Source organism: Cnephaeus nilssonii (assembly GCF_951640355.1).
Source record: "Cnephaeus nilssonii genome assembly, chromosome: 16".
NCBI classification, from domain to species: Eukaryota; Metazoa; Chordata; class Mammalia; order Chiroptera; family Vespertilionidae; genus Cnephaeus; species Cnephaeus nilssonii.
In genome coordinates this window covers 6,139,420-6,164,270 of record NC_137087.1, presented here as the reverse complement: position 1 = coordinate 6,164,270, position 24,851 = coordinate 6,139,420, and the positions used below count along the sequence as shown (strand labels likewise).

The 24,851-nt window shown below is 53.3% G+C and overlaps 1 protein-coding gene across 1 annotated transcript in view; it reads right to left on the bottom strand.

Moving 5' to 3' along the window:
• Positions 1–24,851, bottom strand: part of WDFY4 (WDFY family member 4) — a 255,480-nt gene that overhangs the window by 68,647 nt on the left and 161,982 nt on the right. Inside the window, exons 40-44 of the mRNA XM_079793291.1 lie at positions 15,819–15,896; positions 13,524–13,730; positions 11,969–12,020; positions 9,049–9,215; positions 168–316 (exon numbers count right to left, since the gene is read on the bottom strand). Coding sequence (XP_079649417.1) covers positions 168–316; positions 9,049–9,215; positions 11,969–12,020; positions 13,524–13,730; positions 15,819–15,896 — 653 coding nt within the window. The remainder of the gene's footprint in view (positions 1–167; positions 317–9,048; positions 9,216–11,968; positions 12,021–13,523; positions 13,731–15,818; positions 15,897–24,851) is intronic.

The following is a 24,851-nucleotide window of genomic DNA, read 5'->3' as shown; positions in this document are numbered from 1 at the left end:
GGTCAAGAGTGCCTATGCCTTAAGGTTCTTCTGTTTTAGCTCATGGTTCAGTTTCTGGCCCAAACCCAAGCCCACAGTAAGAACAAGGTGCGAGGGCCAGTGGGGAGGGTGGCTGAGAAGGAAGCCTGGGGCTCAGGGAGGAGTAGGAGGGGCCAGTGGACACTCACTTGGATAAGCAGTGGCGGGTGCAGTAGACGTCACCCACGGGGGAGAGTGTGAAGTTCTCGCAGATGTAGAAGTGCTGCTGGCCAAAGAGCAGGAGCGCCTCGGAGACCAGGTGGCCCTGCACGACCACCACGGAGTACTTCTGTGTCACCTGGAGGGGAAGGGCACAGAGTCAGCCGTGGGCAGAGAAGCATGGCTGTTCCTTTTGTGGAGGGCAGAAGGGCAGAGCTGGTCAGTGGTTGGGCTCCTACAGGGAGCAGGAGCCGCACCTGTAAAAACAAAGCCACTGCCCAGTACTGCACTGCGCTTCACAGTCTAAGTGGCACTTCTACACCCAACACCCCATTCAGTTACCTACTCTCCCCAGGCCAGCGCACCCACCCACGGCCTGTGGATGAATGAGTGCTTGATGCTGCCTTCCGCACGCAGCCTTCCTCTCAGGGAGGCCCCTCCACAACCGCCCTGAACCTTCTGTAGTTAACAGTGAGGAACGTGTTTGAGTACAGGCTGCTCAGTTATGGAGGCAAAGAAGCTTGTCCAGAGACCAGCTGGGAGGTGGCCAAGCCAGGACAGGAACGGGTCTGCCGAGAGCCTCAGTGCAAGACTATGCTGCCATCTACAAGGCCAAGGCCAGCCCACGGGTGTGCAGAGGGCACTGCTTCCTCTTTCAGACTTCAGGGCCGTTCTCTCAGCAGCTGGAACATTGGCAGCTTTCCAGAATGGCCACAGCTGGAGATAGCACCAGCCAAAGGGCACCTCCCTTCTCCAGGGCAGTCTGTGCCCAACAACTGGCCATCCAGAGTGGAACTGGCCACCAGTGCCCATGCAGGAGGACACCAGATCTCAAGCTCCTGTGGAAACAGCTGAGCCTCCGCTGAGACCACCTCTTCCCTGCCCAGCCTGGACCCTCGCTTCCAACAAGCTTCCGGGTTCAGGGTTGGCTTTCCAGACCTGGACAATGGCTTGGTGTGGCCCAGAGTCCTACACCCAGGAGGGACTTAGTGGGTCCTTAAATGGAATATATTTCCAAAGAAATCAGTGAGGGAGTAAGTAAATTCCAGATGACGAGAGCCCGAATGGACCAAGAATAAGGCCAGCCCAGCATTTTCTCAGGGTAACTCTGTGCCAATTCCAGTTACACAGAAAGAAAAGGAGCTCACTTCGTTTTTATTTTTACTTCCGACCATATGACCACTGTAACCCTTTCACACATTAACCAATATAATTTTTACAATTGGGCAAGGGAGGGTCTACTCTAATTTGTAAATAAAATTTAAAAGAGGTCCAGAGATAAGAATCTCACCAAAGATTGGAGCCACGTTTCCTGCTCTCCTTGGGGAGCAGGGAGGACTCAGGAGAGAACAGGCCCTGTGTGAGCTATCCGGCTTCTGTGTCCAATGCGATTGGTCCATGTGGGCCAAGGGTCACCACGGGCTCGTTCACTACCGTCCAGGACAAGCCATTCCTGAACTATTTCTCCTGAGGACAAGCCAAGGGTCTTGGTTCCCATAATAAGCCTGCTGGGGACAGCTGGCTCTCCGTCCTCCTGCCTCTACTGGACCTGGCCCTCAACCCACCTTCAGAGCCACTTTCAACACAGACTCATTTCAGCTTCATTCATCCATCCAGACGTTTATCAACTCAACAGCTATGGACTCAGCACCTACTACCCGCCAGGCTCTGAGCCAAGCGTGAGAATAGAGGGAGGGACCAGATAAGCAATAAGCCTGCTCTCATGGGACTTCATGTCCAATAGGGGAAGATGACTATGACTGGCGCACAAACATGACAACCAATAAATGATTACAAATGGTGATGGGTGCTGAGAGGGGGAGCTGGTGATAAGGCGGAGTGGAACTTGGGGAGCAGGGAGGACAAGCTGAGAGAACACATTCCGGGGAAAGGGAGCATTCCGTTCAGAGCCGAGGCAGGGAGGGAGAAAAGAGATCACTATGGCCGACACAAAGCTGGGAAGTGGGGGTGCTCAGGTCATGGGGCCTTGAGGCCTGGTAGGCCCATTGAGCTTCATTCGGGTTTCAATAGGAAGCCCAGGAAGGGTCATTTCTGAAAGTGGCCGCTGGATGGCGGATGGATTGGAAAGAGCCGAGAGTGGAAGGAGGGTCATAACATGTGGCCACTTCAGCGGTCCTGAGGAGGGATGACGGCTTTGATGGGGTGCCAGAGGGGAGGGGGAGGAAGGGGGGAGTGGTTGAATCCAAACGAGAAGAGGTAGAACTGACAGGGACTTCTACTAGACAAGCTGTGGAAAACCAAACCAAACCAAAACAAAACAAAACTAGGAAGGATTGGGGATCATGTCTCCTTGGGGACCGAGGCAGGGAGTGGAGCCCCCAGCCTCCCTGGCAGCTTGCCCAGAGGCAGCCACCGTTACTGTGTGGCTGTATAGAAGGGGACCAGATATGTGTACCCAAACCATGCACCTTGGCATAGGGTTGCTTTCCGTTAGAGACGCTTGAGGAGCAGCAGGTACCTCAGGGCACCCTGGCCTCGCCTTGGCTTCCTGGAAGCAAGCAACGCAGCCCCCTGTGAGTCGGGGGAAAGGAGATCCGGAGTCAAGGCCGAGAGACCTGTCTAAACAGACCGGAGCTAACCCTAGCTTCCTCCAGCTCCCCACCTGCTTCCGTTCCTCCCGACAGGGATGTTCTGTTCAACCTCGTGTGCACACACCAACGCCTACGCACTCGGAGGCTCCGTGTTCCTGTGAAGGCTATGTGCACACGTGAAATCAACTGTGCAAGCTTTTCCTGTTAAGCTGTGTCTGTCAACGCCACCCTCAGGCCAGCCGGACACTGATAGGAGGGCAGAGGGGAGGCTTGCCTCTCCCACGGGTACTCTTCTGAAGAAATTCTGTGAAACCTTAGGCACGTTTTTCACACGGCCCCTCTGTACACAGCAGCGCTTTGCTCTTGTTGCTGTTCTGCTCTGTCTGCCCACCTTGGAGACCCTCCAGGTCTCTCTCGTGGAGCTGTCCTGCCGTAGTAATGGTGGATGCACGCCGAGTTAGTGGCGCAATCCCTCTTCCTTTGGGTAGCTGTCTAACGCGCTGGCATTACCGAGGCTGCTGCGGGGACCGTCCAGCACAATGTCACTCTGCACACCAGTGAGCCTGTGGGCTAAATCCCTACCAGTAGGACTGCGGGCCCAGATGGCCTTTTAAACTCTGGAAACTATTGCCAGATGCCTTCCCACAGGTGGCACCAGGTGCACTCTCGCCGGCACTGTGAGGAGGGCTACACCAGGCTTTACACTTTTCTCAGGTTCACATGTGACACGTGGAACGGTGGCACCAGCCCTGGCCTCCGCACCGCCAAACCCTCTCCCTCCCCACGGTGCCCGCCTTCGCTCAACCTCTGTGGGCAGCATCGCCATGGTCTCCGGGTGCTTCCCGTCGGGGAGACTAAGTAACGATGAGAATAAACCAGACCGCAAGGAGAATGTCTGGTGAGAGCCGGGTTAATAGCTTAAAATTGATTCTGCTGGAAAAAAACAGCACTAAAAACTGGAAAATGAGCCCAAGTGAACTGTTACCTGCGCTCCCATTTCAGTCCGCCCTGGGAGAGCTCCACCCCGCGTTGCTCGTGATTAAGAAGTCTCTCACGCCACGTGTCTATCGATCGTTTTAGAAAGACTGGAACTTCTGCTCCATAAGTGGAATTTCTTTGAGGTGGGCTGGATGAGATATTGTCACTGCTGAGTAGGAAATAAGTAAGGTGTGCCCACCCCCGCCCTGTGTGAAAGGGACAGGTGTCGGGAAATCCAAAGCTGAAGGTAGAGGGCAGCCATGTACTGGGACGTCCTGGAGGCCACGCCGCAGGCCCTCTGGGAGCCAGGCCTCGGGCATGTCAGAGCGGGAGGCCCACACAGGCGCTCCAGGTCCTTCCCCACGCTCTGCCTCTGCAGTGAGTGCAATGCCCTGTTTCCAGGTGGAAACCAGGCACAGAGCTGTCAGGTGAGGGGCCCAGACAGAGTGGACCTGTTCATCCTCAAGTATCTGTGCAAAGTCTACTGCAGAGAATGCTTTAGCTGCCCACGAGTGGACTGCCCACGTGTATCCTGCCCATGCGGATCCTGCCCACGTGGATCCTGGGTGCCTTCTGCACGCCTCTGCCTGCCGAGCTGCCATCAGCGGGCCCGGTGACCCGGGCAGGTGGAAAGATGTGCTCGTTGTTCAGAAAAGCACAGCTGGCTGAGGAAAAGGTGGGGCTCAAAAAGGAGAGAACGGATGGAAGTGAGTTATGTTGGCTGCCTGTGGGGTCTGGCATCCACTCCTCACACCTCAATCATGTTGAGATGAAGCATTGAGGCACACTAGTAATCAAAGAAAAAGGTAAAACCATACGGAGGTACGGTTTTGTGAACACCGATTTGGCAAATCTGAGAAGAAAGCCAGCGTGTGGCTCTCTGCACAGCTCAGCTCTCAGGCAGACACAGCAGCTAAGCCCGCCTGCCTTCCTGCGCCGCCTCCACAAAATACGCCCAATGTGCCCGACACGGCCGCGGCGCCCTGGCCACGCAGAGGCCACGTGGACGGAGGGGCCGGCACCTGTAGACAGTGAGTTTGCTGCGAGTTCTGGAGGCTGTTCCCAGCACAGGGGCTGGCTGCGTGAGCTGCATGAAGCAGGACCTGCCGGTTGGTGGTTGAAATGGAGCGTGGTTCTCGCTGGGGCAGCTCGGCCTATTGGGAAGCCTGGGCCTGTGGGTCTCGGGCCCTCACTCCGGCTGTGCATGTGAGACCACCTGGGTGCTTGCCGAAGCTCCGATTCCCAGGCTGCAGCCCAGAGGTTCCCGCCAGCGGTGCAGAGTGGCCCTGTCATCTGCATTTTAGAGCGCACCCCTGGGGATTCCGGTGCAGGTCCCCGGAAGACTGTACCTGACACTGGCCGTGGGCACCAGGAGGCTCTGAAAGGCCAGACCTCACCTCAGGAAGCATCTCTCAGACCTCCTCCCGGTGGCCGTGCAGTCACTGAACATGCACGCTGAATTGCAGTGTGTGCCCCACACCCTCCTAGGCACACAGGGGCAAAGGGGAAATGGAGGCCTCCAACAGGAGAGATGGAGCCGCAGACATCCGGCCCAGCACAGCAGGCAGCTGCCGGCGCTCTGTGGGACAGAGCAGGGTGACAGAGGTGACATCAGAGAAGGGGTTCCCGGGGAGGGGACCCCAGGCTGGGTCAGGGATTAAAAAGATAAAAACATGGGGGAGCATTCCTAGCCATGAAGTCTAGAGCCAGCTGAACGTGTTTGCAGAGTACAAGTAGTTCCGTTTCATTAGAGGACAAGGTCTGAGCGGGGTATGTGCACATAAGGGTGAGGGAGGCAGGTCCAGGGAGGGGCCGGGCCAGCCCAGGAGTGGCTGTGCACAAAACATGCCGAATATGCCGAAGAGCATCTCTGAAGGTGTTAAGGAGGGCTGACACGCCAGCTCCACATTCTAGAAAGTCCGCCATGGGTTCCCCCGATGGGAAGTTAAAACATGGGAAGGTTAAGGCACTTCTTCGCCTACAGACTCCTCTGTGAAAATCCCCGTGACGAGCTGGGCCCTGCTCCTGCCATCCGCCCGCCCGGAGCAGAGGTCTCTCCCTGTGAGCCGTTCCTTTCTACCCAGGTCCCACTAAGACCTCACCCTGAGCTTGCGTGAAAATGTGGGACGTTCCATTTTAAATGTAAGGGAAGAGGCAGCAGTCGCGAAAACCGCCCTGCGGCCGGGCCTGGGCCTCGCTTCCCGGAGCAGCGCGTGGAGGGCACAGGGACCCTCCCAGCAGCACAGTGGCGCCTGGGGCGCACAATTGACAAGCACGGAATCAACCACCTTTCACAGCAAATGGAGCTGTTTGCAGAGAAACGTGTTTGTGGCTCTGGGAATCATTAATCAATGACACAGAGGTGGCACAAAACAATTACTGTCCCAGGTATCGCTGGAGGCGACCAGAGCTCCAATGATCACACAGAGAAACGAGCGAGCTGCTGCCACCCTGAGCTCAGGCCTGCTGCTGCCCGAAGCCTGGGGGGATGGGCTGCTGCCACCCTGAGCTCAGGCCTGCTGCTGCCCGAGGCCTGTGGGGGGTGGGAGGGGGGGGGGACGGGCCATCCAGAAGCCTGGAAGGAGGGTGTGCTCTGGAGCCCCCTGGACTGTGTCCGGCGCAGGCAATAGATGTGAGTGTTGCTGAGATGCTGGAGAGGAGGGGCAGGATCTCCCTGCAGGGCTGCCTGGCCACCTTAGTGGCGGCCCTGGGAAGGCAGGTGCTCGGTGTTCTGAGCTGGGCACAAACCGGCCACGCACACTCTGGACAAGCTTTCCCTTAGAAAAAGCACCCGCCAGAGGTTTCATGAAGACATCCGAATTAGGCTGTTCCCTGCTGGCACCCAGTACTTGATGCCAACTGTCTCCACACAAACAGAAGGTATCAGCCAGGAAGTGCAGGAACACCTCCCTACACGCACACACGTGCACACACACACACCTGCGTGCACGGGCCTTCTGTGTCTTTGAACACATTCATGGTCAGGGTCAGTGCAACAGTCCTTCCTTCCTCTGCTTCCAGCCCCTGTCCGCTCGAGCATGCCCAGGCGAGCAGGCTGGCGTGCGCTTAGCATGCTCGGTGCCAGGCAGAGACACCTTGTGTGAGGGACCTAGAGGCCTGCCCGTCTGGCCACCGCTAACCAGAGGTCCTACAGGAAGCTCCCAGCCTGGAAGGGTGTTGAAGGCCAGGGTGGCGGAGAGTTTATGCAACTTGCCCGAGGCAGGGTGCTGGGAGACAGTGGAGAATGAAGGCACGTGAACTTAGCGTGAGACAGACCTGAGCTGGAGCCTAGCAATTGCGGTTTGCGGCCCCCAGGGCCCTGTTTGCCATCTTTAAAATGGAGCTGACAAAGCCTCCGCCACAGGGCCACGGTGACACTAGGCGAGACGCTGGATGACAAGCACAAAGCAAGGGCCCCAGATGCCCAGCTGCCAAGGTTGCCGATGACGCGATAACCAGCGGGATGATGCCCTGAGTCTGTCTGAGCACTCGGCCTTGCCAAGCTGCCCCTGCGCTAATCGCTGGCATCTGCCTGCCTGGTGGTGGTGGTGGGAGAGTTGCCATGGTAGCCAGCCTTTGCCAAGCCATATCCCAGCTGCTCCCAAAAAGGCTTCCACCCAGTGCTTGCCCCTCTTGAGCCAGGGTCCCCAGGCCAACACAGCAGCCCCGGTTACAGCTGCAAGCGGGTGGCCTACCCCCGAACCCCTACCACCCCTCTGCTCCCCCGGCTGGTGCCCGGCACGTGGCCTCCTGACATAGCTGTGTCTCCCCTGGGCAGAGCCCAACATGCTTACATCATAGAAGAGAGGCAGGGATGAAGCCAAGCCTGCCCTGTTGAAGCAACTGCAGGCAGACTCAGAAGTAAGTAGAGGCCTGCGCCCCGGGGGGAGGCAGTGGAGGGGGCAGGGCACTGTGGCGGGCACACCGGACAGGCTCAGCCAGCAGGAGGCCTCCACCGCAGCCCAGCGTGAGCAGGTGGGCACCGGGCCGCGAGGACCTGGCCGGTGGAGCTGTCTGGGGCCCGGTCACAGGGGCCCCTGTGCCACAGCAGCCCGGCCGCTCCACAGAGCCTGTCCAGTCTAGACCTGACTCCCTCCTCTGGCCAGTGATGTTCTCCAGCTCTGGGGCCGCCTCCCTGTGCTCCTCCTCCCTCAGGTGTTACATTCAGGGCCTCCTCGGTGTCACCACACGTCACTCCAGGTCCCAAGCCCAGCAACTTGCCTCTTTTCCACAAAATGTGGCATTTTGTAGGGGGCACAGAACTCCTAGAGGGGCCCAGCCCAGCAGATCAGGTCTCTCATGGGCTCCACTCTGACCCACTGTCTCATCATGTGCATCTCAGAAGGACAGCAGGCCCAGGCAGACCCTCCAGCCCCCCTGGAGCTGGGAAAGTCAGCCACCCCCCCACCCCACCCCAGCCCTGAGCTGCTGGGAAAGTCAGCCACCCCCCCACCCCACCCCACCCCTGGGCTGCTGGGAAAGTCAGCCACCCCCTCTGGGACCTGGGAAAGCATCCACCTGTGGGCTTCAGGCTCTTGCTCCCCCAACAAGGCCTCTTAACAAAAATGTCCCTGGGTGAGGCAGTCGGAAAAGCAAGCCTATCAGAGATCAGCACCAATGCCACAGGCATCCTGCTACACAGACTGGGCTGGGCCTTGCTCTCGGCTGTGACGTACACTCCAGACCTCTCCCACCGCCCAGCCCGCAGGCTTGGGAAGTGCGTTCCGTCGGGCCAGCCCAGAGGCTCTCCTCGGAAGAGCCAGGGAAAGAACTGGGAGAGGACCCGGTACGGACCCTGAGAGACGGGGGTGCGGCTGGCAGTGTTCCAACGCTGGCCCGCCGGAGCCATTCCGGTGAGCCCACCACACCCGCACCTGGGCACTGCTCCAGGGGCCGGAGCACCTGCTGAGGGCCCGCGGTGCCAAAGTGTGCCACCCGGGGCCTGCGAGGCGGGCGTGTGGGGACAGCTTGGATGTAGGGCCGGGTGTCCAAGCACACCCCAGCCCTCACGATGTGGATGCACCCTCGGGTGGTCAAGTTGCAGGCAGGGCTGAGGTGCTGGACTACGCGAAGGTCAAGAATTCTACACTGAAAACTTCTCCCAGGATTAAACAGGTTAGAGCACATTCACTCAGCAGTTCATCAGCGCGATTTACACCTTCACGGCATTTTGGTGCAGGGCGCGTGGGTCCCTTTGCACACCTCCCTGGACACACGCACTCGCAGCGTGCTCCTCGGGTTTTCAGAGGGAAGGGAGTGGCCACCGCGCCTGTGAGTGAGGCGGGCCTCGCTCGCTCCTGTCGGATCGTCCAGAGAGAACAGTCATGATGGGCCATCTTACCTTCTCGTGGTCAAGAAGCTCTTGTAAAATAACTTGTCTTTCCCGACACAGTTCCAGGAAATCCTCGGAGTGCTGACTTTCGTGTAGGGCAGGGAAGAAGGTCAGCCGGGTGCAGTCTGCTGCCACCTCGTCGCTCTCGCCCTCGGCTTCCCTGGGGGTCAGCTCACCTGCAGTGGCATAAGGGGACTCAGTGTTGGCACGAGCCACCTGACGTCACCAGGGGTGGGGTGCAGTCGGGCCTGAGTCGCTGGGAGGAACGGCAAGGGTCCGGGGAGACGTGACCGGTGTGCAGGTCCACGTGTCCCTCGTGCTGCTGAGAGTGGACGCACCTGAGCCTGTGGGGGGGTCAGACACCCTCAAGTTGACCCTCCAGGGGAGCCCAGGCCGGGCTGCTCGCCAGGGTTTGTTGGATCTGAACTTCACTTTGTTTGCTCTTTGAAAAGAGTGTTGGTTGTTGTTTTAATTATGGAAGCACTATCTTCTAATTATAAGAAAAATTTGGGAAAACCATGAAGTTGTGAGAAATAAAACAAATGTGTACCCAGAGTCAGTACTGATAACAGCAGCAGCCGCTCAGTAACGCTTCCTCTGAGCTGGGACTTGCAGGGGCACTTTTCATCGGGTGCTGCCCAAGTGGGAGCTGCAGAGCCTCAGCTGACGAGGGGGACACGGAGGGAGGCCCGCGCTGTGCGCAGGGTGAAGGGCTGCTGAGAACCCAGGCCGCGGCCGAGCCGCGTGTCCGTCAGAGTCGGCGCCAACTCTAGGCCGATTGTCCTCACTGTCCACACTTGGTTGATGTACCTCTGATATCTTTCCTGCACATGTATGTACAGGCACACATCTGTGTAATTTCTGACATAGTAGGAATTACACTGCATTGATAGCTTTTCTTTTCTAATATTTTTTAACTCAAGATCATATCATGAGCACTTTCCCATTCCACTGAAAGTTCGTTGCAAACAATACAGCACCGTGTGGCTCCTCAGGGTCCCCGGAGCCCTCTCCGACGCGTAGGTTCTGCACTACCATGAAGCTGGGGCGCTGCAGTCACGCCTGTGCATGCCACAGCCACAGCCACGGCCACACTCATTTCCTAAGGCTGCACACGGGCTGCCCACTGGGTGCCAGCTAAGCACATACCCACGTGGATTTCTAGATCCTACTCCTCCACCCTGTCCTGGTGTCCACCTGCCTGGAGTGGACATGCAGCACCTGCCTGCCGTCCAGGGGCTGCAGCCATTTTCTTTATGCCAAGATGCTCACCTCTTTGACCTCAGCCCTGCCTGGGACTCTCACCTCTGGGTGAATGGCAGTGCCTGCTGCTCACAGCGCAGCCGTACAGGCTTCCCCAACAGGGAGAGTGCGGTGCAGTCACGGGCACGGGGAAGGCATGGAGGAGCACCAGACCCCGCTTCTCCGCCGACTGAGCGCCTAGGGACCAGGGACTCAGCAGGCCAGACAGAGGCCCAGTGAGGTCGGCACATCTCCACCCGCCCTCTCTGTGGCCACCCTCCGGAGGAGGGAGCGGCAGGTTCTCACTCTGACCTTTGAGTGTGGGCCTCGGGGTGGAGTGATGAGAAGCAAACAGATATTGCACTGTTACCCTACGTCCCATGACCCCCCCCCCCCCCCCCCCCCCCCCCCGCCAAATCAACCTGATCCGAGCCCAGGATCCTCACTTCTGTGCAACACTGCAAACTGGCCAGAGAGCCAGCTCACCAGGAAGCCCAATGCTACGGCCCCGGAGACAAGAGGATCAACACCAAGAGGCTGTCGTTTGGTTAAAATATGACACTAGCTGCAGCCTAGGGCACAGGGCACATCACAGACAGGGAGTGTCCAAGCCAGAGGCAGCCTGCGAGAAACCACAAAACCAGAAACAGTGTGTGTGTGTGTGTGTGTGTGTCAATGTGTTCTTGCCAAAATGACCTCTGAGAAGCAAACCTGTATTTTTAGCAAGTTGACTCAATCAATTTCCTCCATGAATATTATACAAATAAAGAGTAAGCATAAACTTAACATATTATTCAAAGACTGTTTTTCATTTGGGAAATACTACACGTATCTTTGGTCTCACTTGCTGCAGTGTCAGTTACCTATAGTCGAATGTGGTCCAAGAATATTAAATAAAAAATTCCAGAAATAAACAGTTCATAAGTTTCACATTGAGCGCTGTTTTGAGTCGCGTGGTGAAAACTCTACAATCTCGCCCCTCCCATCCAGGAAGTGAGTCTGCCCTTTGTCCAGCGCCTCCCCCTGTCCGCTCCCGTCTGTCAGCCACTCAGTGGCCGTCTCAGTTATCAGAGCAGCTGCCACCGGATCGCAGGGCTTGTGCTCAATCCGCCCATTTTACTCAACAACGGCCTCAACGCGCGGGAGCAGCGGTGCTGGCAACTGGGATACCCCCCAGAGAAGCCACAGGCTTCCCCTTTAAGTGGGAAGGTGTGTGTGTAGGAACCCACAGCACACGGTCCTGCAACCTACCCCGTGGGTCAGGGGCTGCTGTAAACTGTCCTTTTTACAATCAGAGAGGTCAGTGTAAGAAGCATTAGTATTTCACCCATTTTTACCCTAAGACGGCCTGTTGTTCCCCTCCCCTGTGTTGCAGGTCACACACTGAGCATGTATTTGTACTGTTTGGGGCACCTTTAAGGTTTCCCTGGTTCAGCAAGTTGACAAGACAGATCCCTGAGAAAACGTTTACTGTGGCAACGCTACTATCAAGTCTGCCCTCGGGCGCTCTGGGCCTGGGACCGGGCCCGCTCGGCTCCGGGAGCACGGAGCGCACAGTGGGCCTGCCCGCTCTGGGCCTGCAGCATCCTCTTCCCAAGACATCAATTCCATGTCGCTAATAAGATCTTAAATAAAACCAACAACTGGTTTAATTTTTAAATAAAAAAATAGTTGATAAACTGAATACCTCTGTTTTCAGCATTTGTTTGAGAAATATCACCATTTCTGTCTTGGCTTTCCTGAAATAAAATCAGAGAAAAAGAAATTAAATCCTGGGTACTACCTATATGCACCCCCCCCCCCCCAGTCCACATATTCACAAACACATACACATACACATGACCCCTTCAAATAAATCACATTCTCAAGACTCAGATGCAAGAGAAAACGCTGAATCCTAAAGGACCACAGTAAAAAGCAAGTATTAATGTTCCCGAGTCAAAGGGGAGAAAACCCACAATCTTCCATTAAGCAGAATTACAGTAATTGCCCAGATGATGCCAGAGTGGGATTAGATAGCATCCCGGGCTGAGGAGCAGGCCACGGCGGAGAGGCTCGGGCCAGCGGCCCCTTTCACAGGCAGCCCTCGGCCGGTCACCTGCACACTGTGTGGGCTACTTATTTTTAAAGAATATATTTTTATTGATTTCAGGGAGAAGGGGAGAGGGAGAGAGAGGCAGAAACATCGATGAGGACAGAGAATCATTGATCTGCTGCCTCCTGCACACCCCATACTGGGGATCAAGCCTGCAACCCCTATATGTGCCCTGACTAGGGTTGAAACGTGACCTCCAGGTTCACAGGTCGACACTCAACCACTGAGCCACGCCGGCCGGGCCGGGCCACTTATTTCTCCTGCCTCCATTTCCTCAGAAATGCATTGAGGGGGAGTACTGAATACCACCAGATGGTTATTGGCAATCCATTAAAAATTCAAGTGTCTACTGAATAAATGAATTATAATTTTTCATTGAGTTTTATAAAGGATGTAATGTGGATAAAAGGCTGTGTCACAGACTAGAAAACAAACTCAGCACTGGCTTTTAGAATATCTTCAGTCAGGATTGTTCTATGAAGAAATAAAAATCTATTCACAGGTTTTTCTAGTCCACTACCAATTCAACTGGCTCCCCTTCCTTTAACAGGCAAAAACGTAAGTTCGATGACATGAGCTCAAGCTTCAGTGCAGCACACGCGCGGTCTGCCGGACTCCGCTGCTCAGGGTTCAGTGCAGCTTCCATGCGTCCGGACGAAATGGGGCACCGGCCGGGCTTGCAGAAATGGCTGAGGCAAGGAGTGTCCGCTGTAACGGTGCTGTGTGATGCGCTTGCACAGCAACGTCTAGAGCAGCGCTGGCCACGCCTGCTCCGTGACAAACACCTTGTACGGGCTGACAGTGACCACCGCCTGGCTCTTCCCAAACTCTGGGCTCTGTGATGTCAGCGTGGCCTGGGTCAGTGGTGCCAATCTGAACCACTCACCCACTCCTCCACTCATCCATTCATTCACGGCTTCCCTTTGCCGCTACCTCGAGGATTAGCGATTCTTTTTTCTGTTAAAGTGCATCAAGAATAACGCAGAGCAATCCTGCCTTTCCCCACATACACTTTCTCCCCCTCCTGCCCACATCAGAGCTCTCAGAAGCCCACCAGAAGTCCCGATGAGAACAACACCGGATGGACGGAGAAGCTACGGAGACTGCCCCCACGGCCTGCCTTCTCTCCCTGCGGCGTGGGACTTACCTGGGGCCCTTCTGCACGCTGGGCCGCCCTGGGAGACGAGCGTCTGAGGCGCTTCCTCATGCGGGCGGGCCCTTCTCTCCAGTCCAGCTCCCACCGGGAACAGGGCGTGGCTTCTGCTGCCGGGCCCCACAAGCCCAGCTCCCCAAAGAGCTGCTCCTGGATCCGGGCCCAGGCTCTGGCTGCCTTGAAATCGCCGCACCTCCGCCTCTGCGAAACAGAGCAGGGGTGAGAGCGTTCCCCTGAACATGGAGACAGTCTGTCTAAAAAGTTAGACCCTTGGGAAGTCCCTATGGACTCGCCTCAGAACGCGGACTTTCTCGGGTCTAAGTCAATCAACAGTAAAACTCAGTACGACCTTCTCAACTCTGAGCCCCAGTCAGGCCCGCTGCTAAGAACAAGCCAGGCTGCCTTCTAGGAGGCTGGATCCTTTCTTTTTGGGCTTGGAGGCTCTGCTGAGCTTGTCTTTCCCACATGACCTCTCCCAACCCTGCTGTGTCTGACAAACAGTCACTCATGAGCAAGCCTGGCGGCTGTTTCTGGGCTGCAGGCTTCAACTCTCCTGACCCCCTAGAGCAGTGGTTCTCAGCCTTTCTAATGCCGCGACCCTTTAATACAGTCCCTCATGTTGTGGTGACTCCCAACTATAAAATTATTTTCGTTGCTACTTCATAACTGTAATTTTACTACTGTTATGAATCATAATGTAAATATCTGTGTTTTCCGATGGTCTTAGGTGACCCTGCTAGCGGTTCTCAACCTGTGGGTCACGACTCACAGGTTGAGAACCGCTGCTGTAGAGCCTAAGACCATCGGAAAATATATTTATGGCAACGAAAATAATTTTATGGTTGGGGGTCACCACAACATGAGGAACTGTGTTAAAGGGTCGCGGCACTAGGAAGGTTGAGAACCACTGACCTAGAGCCTCCCAGGCGCGCTGTGCACGCCCAAGCGAGCTCATACGGAGGACGTAGGCCAGGTAGCTTGGCTCACGCTGATCAGAGCCTGTTTTCCCCTACCCTTGGGCACCACTGTTTCACCTTTCCTTGGCCCCTCACCCACCCCAATACCCCCGATGGCTCCTCGCCCCCACTGCTCCTCTCCTCGTGGTAGAACATCTAGTGTTGGCCTCGCCGCCCTGTTTGCAGTCATTCCTTGACGCCTTGCCCTCTCTTCACTGTAAAAACCCTCTGGGTAGAGCAGTGCCATTATAAGCTCGGCTTTTCCATGCCCAGCACAGGCTCTGGAACAGAGCAATTACGAAGTAACCGCTGGAATTAGTAAGCTGCTAGTACTATACGTATGTCCTATTATTAGCCATTGTTTTTTGTGCTTTTTTAAAAATTTTATTAACAACAAAACCAACTGACAACAGCTTCTTAGCCAGTCCAAACCTGCCCGTGGGCCTTCCTGCCTCCGTGCTTCCCCGGGGTCCTCACCTCCCAGGAGGGAAGGGTTGTCCACCTTAAAGATGGGGCCCTCAGGCTCAGACGGCAGGCCTAGGTGGAGGCAGACCGGAGAGTCAAACAGGGAGCTCACAGCGTGGCAGCCGCTCCCTGTACCTCCTGCACCGCACGGGCCTCAGAGGTGCCTGTGCGCTGCTAAGCCTGCCGTCAGCACTGGCGCCGCTGCCCCAGGAGAAAAGGCAACGCCCTAATGCGGGCAAGCACTGCTGCTCCAGCCCTGCCGGGCTCACCTGTCCCTGCCCCGCTCAGGTCTCAGTCACTTCTTGTCCTTCCAGGTCCCTGATGACTCCAGCTTTTTCCTGCCTCGGGACTTCACCCAGGCCCTCCCTTCGCCAAAAACACTTCCCCAAATCCTTTAGTCCATAGTCCTCCTTCAGATCTCCGCTTAAAAGGCAGTTCCTTTCAGCAAGCTTCCAATCTGCCCAAATTAAACCCTTTCCCCTGTTATAAGCTCTCATTATACCTGTATTTTCCAAGTCTATTGTTCATTACGTTATAATGATCTCGTTATTTCTGCAGTTATCGGATGGATCTCTCTCCTTTGGAGTGAAGCTCTCAGAGTGACGGTGCCTGCTGTGTTTGCCCTGTGCCCCTCGCTCCCAGCAGAGGGGCCTGAGGACCCTGAGTGGACCGTGCAGAGCCACATCCCAGGTCCTCCACTGTTAGAGTGTGCACGCAAATCCCCCGCACAATTAGCCGGGCTGACTCGGTGATGACCACGTACGGACGTAGGCAGTCTGGAACTTAAACCAAAGGCCCTTCTGCTTTTTTACAGCAGGCCCAGGTGGGTCCGGTCTCTGTGCAGAGGAAGGAGCTGTTTTGGTTTTACCTGCACGTGATCTTTGTGTAAAGATGCATAGAGCTCTTGTCCTTTTCTTCTGTAGTTTTCGATACACGACACAAAATCCTAGAGAAGAGAGACAACGAGCCGCAGCTTAGTGACAGCGGATGTTAGGTAAGAACTTCTCTGCTCAGACCAGCACCAAAGGAGGTGACCCGGGATTTGTGGTCACGCCCATCATAACCTCGTGAGTACAGACTTCACCTAAGCTCACACACACACACACACACACACACACACACACACACGCTTGTGGGTAACTTCCACTCCCAGCTTGTAGCAGACAAGTCCCCCTCCCAAGAATCATAGAAAAGCCGGATCTGAAGGATCTGCTTTAAGACAGTAGAGAGCTCCCAAGAAAGCCAAGACTGCCAGAGGCAAGGTGTTGGAGAGGGGAAAACCCCTCGCTGACATGGTCTCAGTGCCTCCTATCTGTGCTTTTTTATTTCCCCTCCAGATATTCCAAGCCTGCAAATGCGTAAGAGGCCGAGAAGCTAAACAGAAGTTGGTGGCTGAGAAGCAGGGAAGCGTGACAGCGCCTTTGGGGGCCTCAGGTGGCTAAGGAGAAAAACTGGAGTTCAGGCTCGCCAAGTCTTCCAGAGCACAAGGAACCAAGAGCCCCAAAATAGCACAGTGAAGAAAAGGAGCCCCGCTTCCTGCATCGCCGCTCCCCTTTAAGCAGCTGCCAACACGTAAGCAGCGTGGGGCTGAGAGGCTGAGAATAAGTAACCTCCGCAGCCTGAGTCTGGAAACCTTCAGGACGTGGGCTTTAGGTGGGATCTCGGAAGGCTGCACCATCCGGACCCAGGAAACAGACCAGCTTCCAAAGCTGAAACCCAGCTTCCAGCGAGCGCCCTACAGAAATGCAGCCCAGAAGGCAGAGCGAGTTCTCCTGGGATAAGCTGTATCACCTGAGCTCCTAACAGAGCATCTTCATGCAAAAGGTTCAGCAGCCAAGCAGAAATTACTGAATGTGCCCATAAAATGATTAATAGAAAAATAAACATGTATCCAGATATTAGAGTTATCAGACATGGACCTTAAATTAATGCAAGCAATATTGTCCAAAGTGAAATATGGAGAATTTTGCAAGAGACATGGAATCTCTGAAAAATAACCAAATAAAAATTATAAACCTGTAATATGAATTAAATTAAATAAGAAATTTTACGGGTGAGTTTAACAGGACAGAGGATAAATGAGGTTACAGAAATACCCTTGCTAAAATATGATGAGATAAAAATATGGAAAATATAACATAGTAATTAGACATTTATATAACTTATGAAGTGATCACCCTAAGTCTAGTACCCATCTGACACCGTGCATAGTTATTGCAATATTATTAACTGTATCCGCTAAGCTGCATTTTACATACCCATGACTATTTTTATAACTGACAAATTGTACATTTAATCACTTCCCCCTATTCACCCCCAATCTCCTCCCATCTGGCAACCATCAAAATGTCCTCTGCCCTGGCCCAGTGGCTCAGCTGGCTGGAGCATTGTCTCTTTACCAAAAGGGTGCATGTTGGATTCCAGGTCAGGACGCATACCTGGGTTCCAGGTTCAGTCCCTAGTCAGAATGCATATGGGAGGCAATGACCAATGTTTCTCTCTCTCTCTCTCTCTCTCTCTCTCTCTCTCTCTCTCTCTTTCTCTCTCTCTCTCTCCCTCCCCCCGCCACCCCCCGCCCCGTTCCTCTCTCTCTCAAATTAATAAACATATCCTCAGATGAGGATAAAAAAAATGTTCTCTGTATCTATGAGTTTTGTTCTGTTTTGTTTGTTCATTTAACTTGTTTTTTTTTTTTGTTTTGTTCTTTTTAGCTCATTTTTTAGCTTTTTTTATTTTATTTTTATTGTTTATTTTACTTTTTTAGATTCCACATATAAGTGAAATCATATGGCATTTGTCTTTCTTTGTCTGACTTATTTCACTTAGTATAATACCCTCTAGGTTCATTCATGTTGTTACAAATGGCAAGATTTCATTTTTTAATTTATTTTTAATCCTCACTCCTCAGTGAGGATGTTTTTTCCATTGATTTTTAGAGAGAATGAAAGGGAGGGAAAGAGGGAGGGAGTGAGGGAGGGAGAGAGAGAAGAAACATTGAAATTAGAGAGAGAGACATCAATTGATTGCCTCCCATTTGCACCCTGACTGGGGCCAGGGATTGAACCTGCAACCGAGGTATGTGCCCTTGACCTGGAATCAAACCTACCACCCTTAGATCCGAGGGCCAACATTCCAACCACTGAGCAAACCGGCCGTGGCTCATTCTTCTTTATGACTAACATTGTATAAGTGGTGCCACAGTTTTTTTATCCACTCATCTATTGATAGACACTTAGCTGCTTCCATATCTTGGCTATTGTAAGTAATGCTGCCATGAACATAGGGGTGCATATGTCTTTTTGAACTAGTGTTTTGTAATTCCTAGGATATATTCCTAGAAGTGTGATAACTGGGTCATAAAACAGCTCCATTTTTAATTTTTGAGGAAACTCCATACTGCTTTCCACAGTGGCTGCACCAGTCTGCATTCCCACCAGCAGTGCACCAGGGTTCCCTTTTCTCCGCATCCTCGCCAACGCTTGTTTGTTGTTTTGTTGATGGTAGCCATTCTCACAGGTGTGAGGTGATACCTCATTGTGGTTTTAGTTTGCATCTCTCTGATGATGAAAGATGTTGAGCATCTTTTCAGGTGTCTATTGGCCATCTGTATGTCCCTCTGGAAACATGTCTATTAAGTTCATAATTTAAACTCTCCCCCCACATAAATTTCCAGGTCCAGATGGTTTCACTTGAGAATTTTCTAAAAATTTTAAGCAAAAAATCATACAAATTTTACAAAATATCTTCCAGAAAATAGAAAAAATGGGTATACCTTCCAATTTGTTTCATGACGCTGGCAATACCCTTATAACCCAGACTAAAATCAGACAAACGCAGTACAAAAAAGAAACCTATCCATCATGAGTAGAGATGTAAAAATCCTTGCCAAAATACTCGCTAAGAGAATTTAGCAATACATAAAGAGAATTATACTTAGCGACTAAGTGGGGTTTATTCTAGGAATTCAAGGCTGGTGAATGCTTGAAAGCAGTCAGTGTGATATACCATTCTAGTAGGTTCCAGAATAGGGGACCTGGAAGTGGCTCCTGCTCAGAGAAGTCTCCCTGACTAGGATGTTGCTTCAGCTGATTCCTGAATGCAAGGTTTTAAATAGAAACCTGACGTGGTCCCATTAGCATTTTTGATGAGTCATTCTGGTAGCAAGCTGAAGGATGGAGTTAATGAAGGCAAGCCCCGGAGTAGGGAACACCCTGAGGACACTATAAAGACAGCACAGTGAGCCCTGACTGGTTTGGCTCAGTGGATAGAGCGTTGGCCTGCGGACTCAAGGGTCCCAGGTTCGATTCCTGTCAAGGGCATGTACCTGGGTTGTGGGCCCATCCCCAGTAGGGGTGTGCAGGAGGCAGCTAATTGATATTTCTCTCTCATCGATGTTTCTAACTCTCTATCCCTCTCCCTTCCTCTCTGTAAAAAAAATAAATAAAATAGACAGCACAGTGAATATTCACACAGTGAATGCGTGAAGGAGAAGGTTCCAGTATAAGAGCTATATGAAAAGTAGGAATTGGTGACCATGAGATGGAAGGAATTACTCCAAAATTCCTGATTTTCCTGAGTGAATTAAATTAAATAAGAAAAATAGGAGAGGTCACACACAAACAAGAGGAAGAGCAGGTTTCAGTGACATGGGGACATGTTGGACTTGAAGTGGAAAGGCACAGCTAGACCTCCCCAAATAAAACTCAGGTGGAAGGTCCAAGGTCCATGTGAGCAATCAGATGACAGAATGAGCCCCGAGGAAGGCTACGGTCACTCATGGAGAGCGAGTACAGAGAGGAGACTGAGACAAGGTCCAAAACCTGGAGAGATTTAGGCCAGGAGAAAGGTTAGAGAAGTTTAAGGAAAACCAGAAAGAAATGCCATGGACCGAGGGCCCTGTCAGCCCAGTGGACGCATGGGAGAAATCTGTGAGGTGAGACCTGAACTGCCCATTGGATTTGCCTGATGAACTTCCTCCTTGCTAACTTCTGCCAGAGCTTTTCACAGGAATGACTAAACAAGGATGTCACCTAGGAATGTGGGGGCGAGGCGGTGGAGACAGTGAGTACTGTTAGTGCCTTCAGGAAACGGCTCTGAAGAAGGAAGAAGGCTCTGGGAGCAGAGCTGGACACATGAGAGGGAGGCTATGACTCAAGTGTACGACGAGGCCCGGGGCAGTAGACGCCAGCAGGTTGACAGCGAAGGAAAGAGACACGCCATGATGGTGCAGGCTCTCTGGGAGGAGGAGGAAGGATGGGATCAGCAGCCCACGCACAGCTTGGCCTGAGCAGGGGAAGGGGAGGCTCCGCATGCTCGGAGGCTCGAGGGAAGGGCCTGCAGATGTGCAGCTGCGGACACGTGTGTAACTGGGACACTGGGAAGCGAGGCAGTTCACACCTGGTGGCTCCTAGCTCCGGGGCGGAGAAGGGGTAAGTGGGTCTGCCTCCCCTGAGAGCTGAGCAGGGGTCTGGCGCAGAATGCTGAAGGTTCGGAATAGTGGATTAGGAGGATGGAAGAAGGAACTGACCAAGGAGAAACAGACTCCAACAATACAGGAAGTGGCCGTGACAGGAAATGAGTTCTTGGACGCTGTTACCACGTGCGTCTCCCCTACTTGCGTTCCCCCCCCTGTACATCTCGGTGCTTAGCAAACACTATTTCCCATTGGCCTCTGAGGCCTTTTGTGCCCTGGAAACTGGTCGCTCCCAGGGTGTGGAGACAGGAGGACGGCAATTGGGGTCGGTGCAAGGGCAGAGCTCTGCCTGGGCGGCAGGGAACGTGGCATGTCGATGAGGGACACATGCAGAACAGCGCTCTGTGTGGCTTACTGAGCTCAATGGCCTTTGCTTAGCAACTGCCTGTGCCTGAGAGAGTGCGGAGCCTCTGAAGTAGAACAAAGGGCCCACGAAGGCCATCTGGAGACTTGAGGGGACGCAGCGCTGGATTAAAGAGCTGAGCCCGGCTCCCCCAGCGCCTCCTGGGAAGGGCTTGGCTAGAGGGTACAGATCAGACTTTGGAATGGGAACGGGCACGTCCCATCTAGAGGGTCACCTTTAAGTGATATGACCTCAAGCTGGTGGTGCCCACCGTGCCAGAGACACCCTGGGCCGGCCAGCTGCCGTGACCCTCCTGCCCAAGCTGCCCCATAGGAAGCGCCTGCTGGCTGCTGATGACAGTCATTACACTTGTTTGTTTAAAGCCTCATTAGTCTTGTGTCCACAGTTGTGTGGCCTCACACAATGAGAAAGGCCAACATCTGAAGGCAGCCCCTCAGACCCTGCCCAAGATGACAGTCGCAGGCCTTGCCCCAGCCCCGCTCTGCACGCGCCAGGCCTGGAGGGAGCTCAGCAGTGAGAAACGCCACGGCTTCGCATGCACTGACCTGCCGTGCGCTGACACCCTCCGAACCTCATTTTAACCCTCTGACTCGCCATTTCACTGCTAGTAATTTATTCCCAGGCACCTCAGATATAAGCTCAGGGATTCCCTGGACAACATTCCCCACCATCCTATTTATAGAAGCACAAAATGAGATGGTTCAAACACCAACACAGGAAGGGTGAGTCAGCCTTACAAAGCGCATGTGGTCACCACAGGCATCGCAAAGGGCCACCACTCGCCCACACAGCACCTCTGTAACTGTCCTGGGCCTGAACGGAGGGCCTGAATTGTGGAACGAAGGCTGCATTTCAGCTTCCTTCTGCCACTCTGGCCAGATGCCGCTGCTCACAACCTACACAACTGGCACTGAAGCCTTGGTGTCAAAAATATTCAGCTATGAGACCAAGTTCATGACGGACCGAGATTTTTTGAAGGAGGTTAGAAAACGGATGGTAGCAACAACAACAGTTAGTCTGTATGGATTTGCGTGGGAAAACAACAAAGAAAATGCAGTGTGCTGGTCACGAGTGCTGCCTGCCAGGTATTTCTAGTCTCTCCTCCCGAGGTCAGCCAGCCTGCTACCCCGGAGCGAGGCGAGGCCCGGAGAGGTGTGCAGGTGCTCCAGGGCTCCTGAGCAGCTGGCTGAGCTCCTTTCTAATGCGATGGCAGCACTCGATGTCCCGGCGATGGCTGCTCCGTGAGCCAGTGCCGCTGAGTGAGGAGGAGTCCCCAGCAGTTCCCTGCCAGCTCACGCTGCACTGGTAGCACAAGCGAGAAACACATCTTTGCCATTTTAGGCCAATGAGATTTGGGAGTATTTGTTACTGCAGCATAACCTAACTTCTCCTAAATAATACACACATAAAATATGTTAGAAAGGATTGCAGTGGAAGTGGATTTATATTTGTGATCAGTGAAAAGAGATCAAGAGCACTAAAGTGAAAGCAAGTATGAGATGAATGAAATACCATGAGCAAAGTGCTGGAATAATTTGAGCAACAAGACAATTTACAGGCTTAATGAATTATAGCCCAATATATACATATAGATGAGTCCCTACTGATATAAATAACATTGAACAAATAAATTTATGGGGCGAAAGAGACAAACCTTCCTCACAAAAGAACTTCAAAGAATGGAGGTGCATACCTACCCCCGCAGGAGGCAGAACTCAATTGCTTACCCCACTAAGGGTGGGTGGACTTAACGACTGGCTTCTGAAGGATCAAGTGTAAAGAGGGAGAAACAGTAACTTCCCAGTGGGGAGACCTGCAGGCGCCACATGACCACGGCTGAAGGCCGACATCACCAGGCAGTGTCGCGTGGTGCTCTGCAGCCCTCAGCTGATAGGTGGTCTTTCTTCTGAAGAACCCATACCCCCAGGCTGATGATGAGGGAAAATATTAAACAAACCCACGTTGAGGCGTATTCTATGAAACACACCTCAGAGACCAGCCTCTCAACACTGTCAAGGCCAAGAAAAAACAAGGAAAGGGCACGGTTGTCACCGAGAGGAAGAACGAAGGGGGTGTGATAGCTAAATGCCTGTGGTGCCTTGGACTGGGTTGGTAGGAACTGAACAAAATAAAGTCTGGAGTTCAGTTACTAATAATGTACTAATTAACATCACTTCTTAGCTTTGACAAATGCACCATGTTATGTAGCATAAGATGCTAACAAGGGGAAATTGAATGAAGGGTATATGGCAGTAGTGAATAAAATGTGAAAAGTATATAAAAGGTATTTGGAAATAAAAAGAGTATTGAAAAACACAATGGGTTTCTCACGACCCTTCCACCTAAGCCCCATCATGAACCAGATGGGGGATGCGAGTCCCCACTCTCTCAGTTGGACACAGTCCTACGTTTCTTTTGGGTGCAGACAACTCATTGGACAGAGTGCAATTCTCATGTTCAAAGACAAATAATTTTTAGTAAATCTTGTTTCCCCAAATGGCACAAGCCAACCATGTCATCAGACACTTAACAAAGAAATAGTAATTGATCCGCGGTGGGCACGCTGCCTGAGGAATGTACAGAGGCAGGTGCAGAATTCATGAAACCACGAATGGCATCATTTTTGATGAATAAGTTAAGGGAATTTTAAGAACATTATTGCCAACTTGATTTCCATTTTACGAATATATTTTAAAAGGTAACCTCATAGTACATGACCTCAGTATTGGCAGTCTTCTTCACGATTTTAAAGTTCCTGTATTCACTAATAATTCCACAAAGCCAAGCTGTCCGACTTTAGTGGCAAGTCTGGTTCCTTTAACATCGAACTTTCTTTGGCCAAAGAAACAAGTGACATGTTCGAGTTGAACCCGGATGATCTCTCATTCATCGCAGCTGAAGTGAAACTCAGATGTGGAGACGGGCGCCCCTGTGTCACATGTTCCCACTGATCACTCTTATTGGTCACCCGTCACGCGTCGGTCACCTCTCCTCCGCTGGGGGGTCTGGGAGGGCGAGGGGGTTGAGTAAGCGTGCCATGTTGCCGGGGGCAGAGAGCAACAGAGGGAATCCTACCTGCGCGAGCACTTTGTAACTGCATTGCTGTCTTCTCCCTCCAGCACCCTCCCAGCTCCCGCCTGCAGCCTAACCCAGCAGGGACAGCAGCTGCATCACAGCGGGGGGCTCCCCCCCCGCCTGCCCCTGGAATGAGCTCCCCGAGGACACTGCCCACCTCTGTCGCCCAGGGCCTGGCAAATGGAGGCAGCAATAGAGTTTGAGATACTGAAATGAAGCTCCCAGAGCCTCCTCCCTCCTCTGCGCCAAGTTCTCTGCAGCTGGCCTTTCTCTGCCCAGAGTAAACCACTCCTGGTGGTCAGGATGAACAAGGCCCAGGAGGGTCCGTGAACAACACTTCCCGGTCTGCGAAGGACGAGGGTCAGGAGCTGGGCAGGCCTGGCTCCCACGACCACTGCCGCGGTGAAAGCCACCTGCAAGTCAGGATTTCCCTTGTTGCAAAACATTCAACAGCCGGTTCCCGCCCCAGTCCTGTGCTGTACCCCTCCGCACCAGGCCGCGGGCACGGGCCAGGGGCCTCCGAGGGCATCTGTTCTACGACCCAGGCCAGGAAGTGTTTTCCTCCCAGGGCTCAGATAATGGCACTTTTCTCTGCTGCGGAGACACAGCCTCTGGATTCTTAATAAATGTCAAGCGATAGCAGAGTAATAATCATATTTCCAGCAATAATGACAACAGTGGGCTCAGAGTGGGTGAGGAGGGACCCGACCACCCAGGGCAATTCCTCTCCTGTTAAATTCACTCACAGATTAATTTCTAAGATGTACGGAGGTTTCTAATTTGTCTTTGTTGAACTGTGATGTTTTGATTAAATTCAATCGTCATGAGTACTTGGGGGATGACTACTGAAAAACAGCAGTTCGGTGTAGCCAGGGACAAAAGCTTCAAAGCTGCAGGCACAGGCCTCCCAGGAGCCTCCCGCTCGCCTGCCTGGGCCTCTGCCTGGCCGGGGCCTCCATCCGGCCCAGACAGGTGGGGAGCGCCGCCGC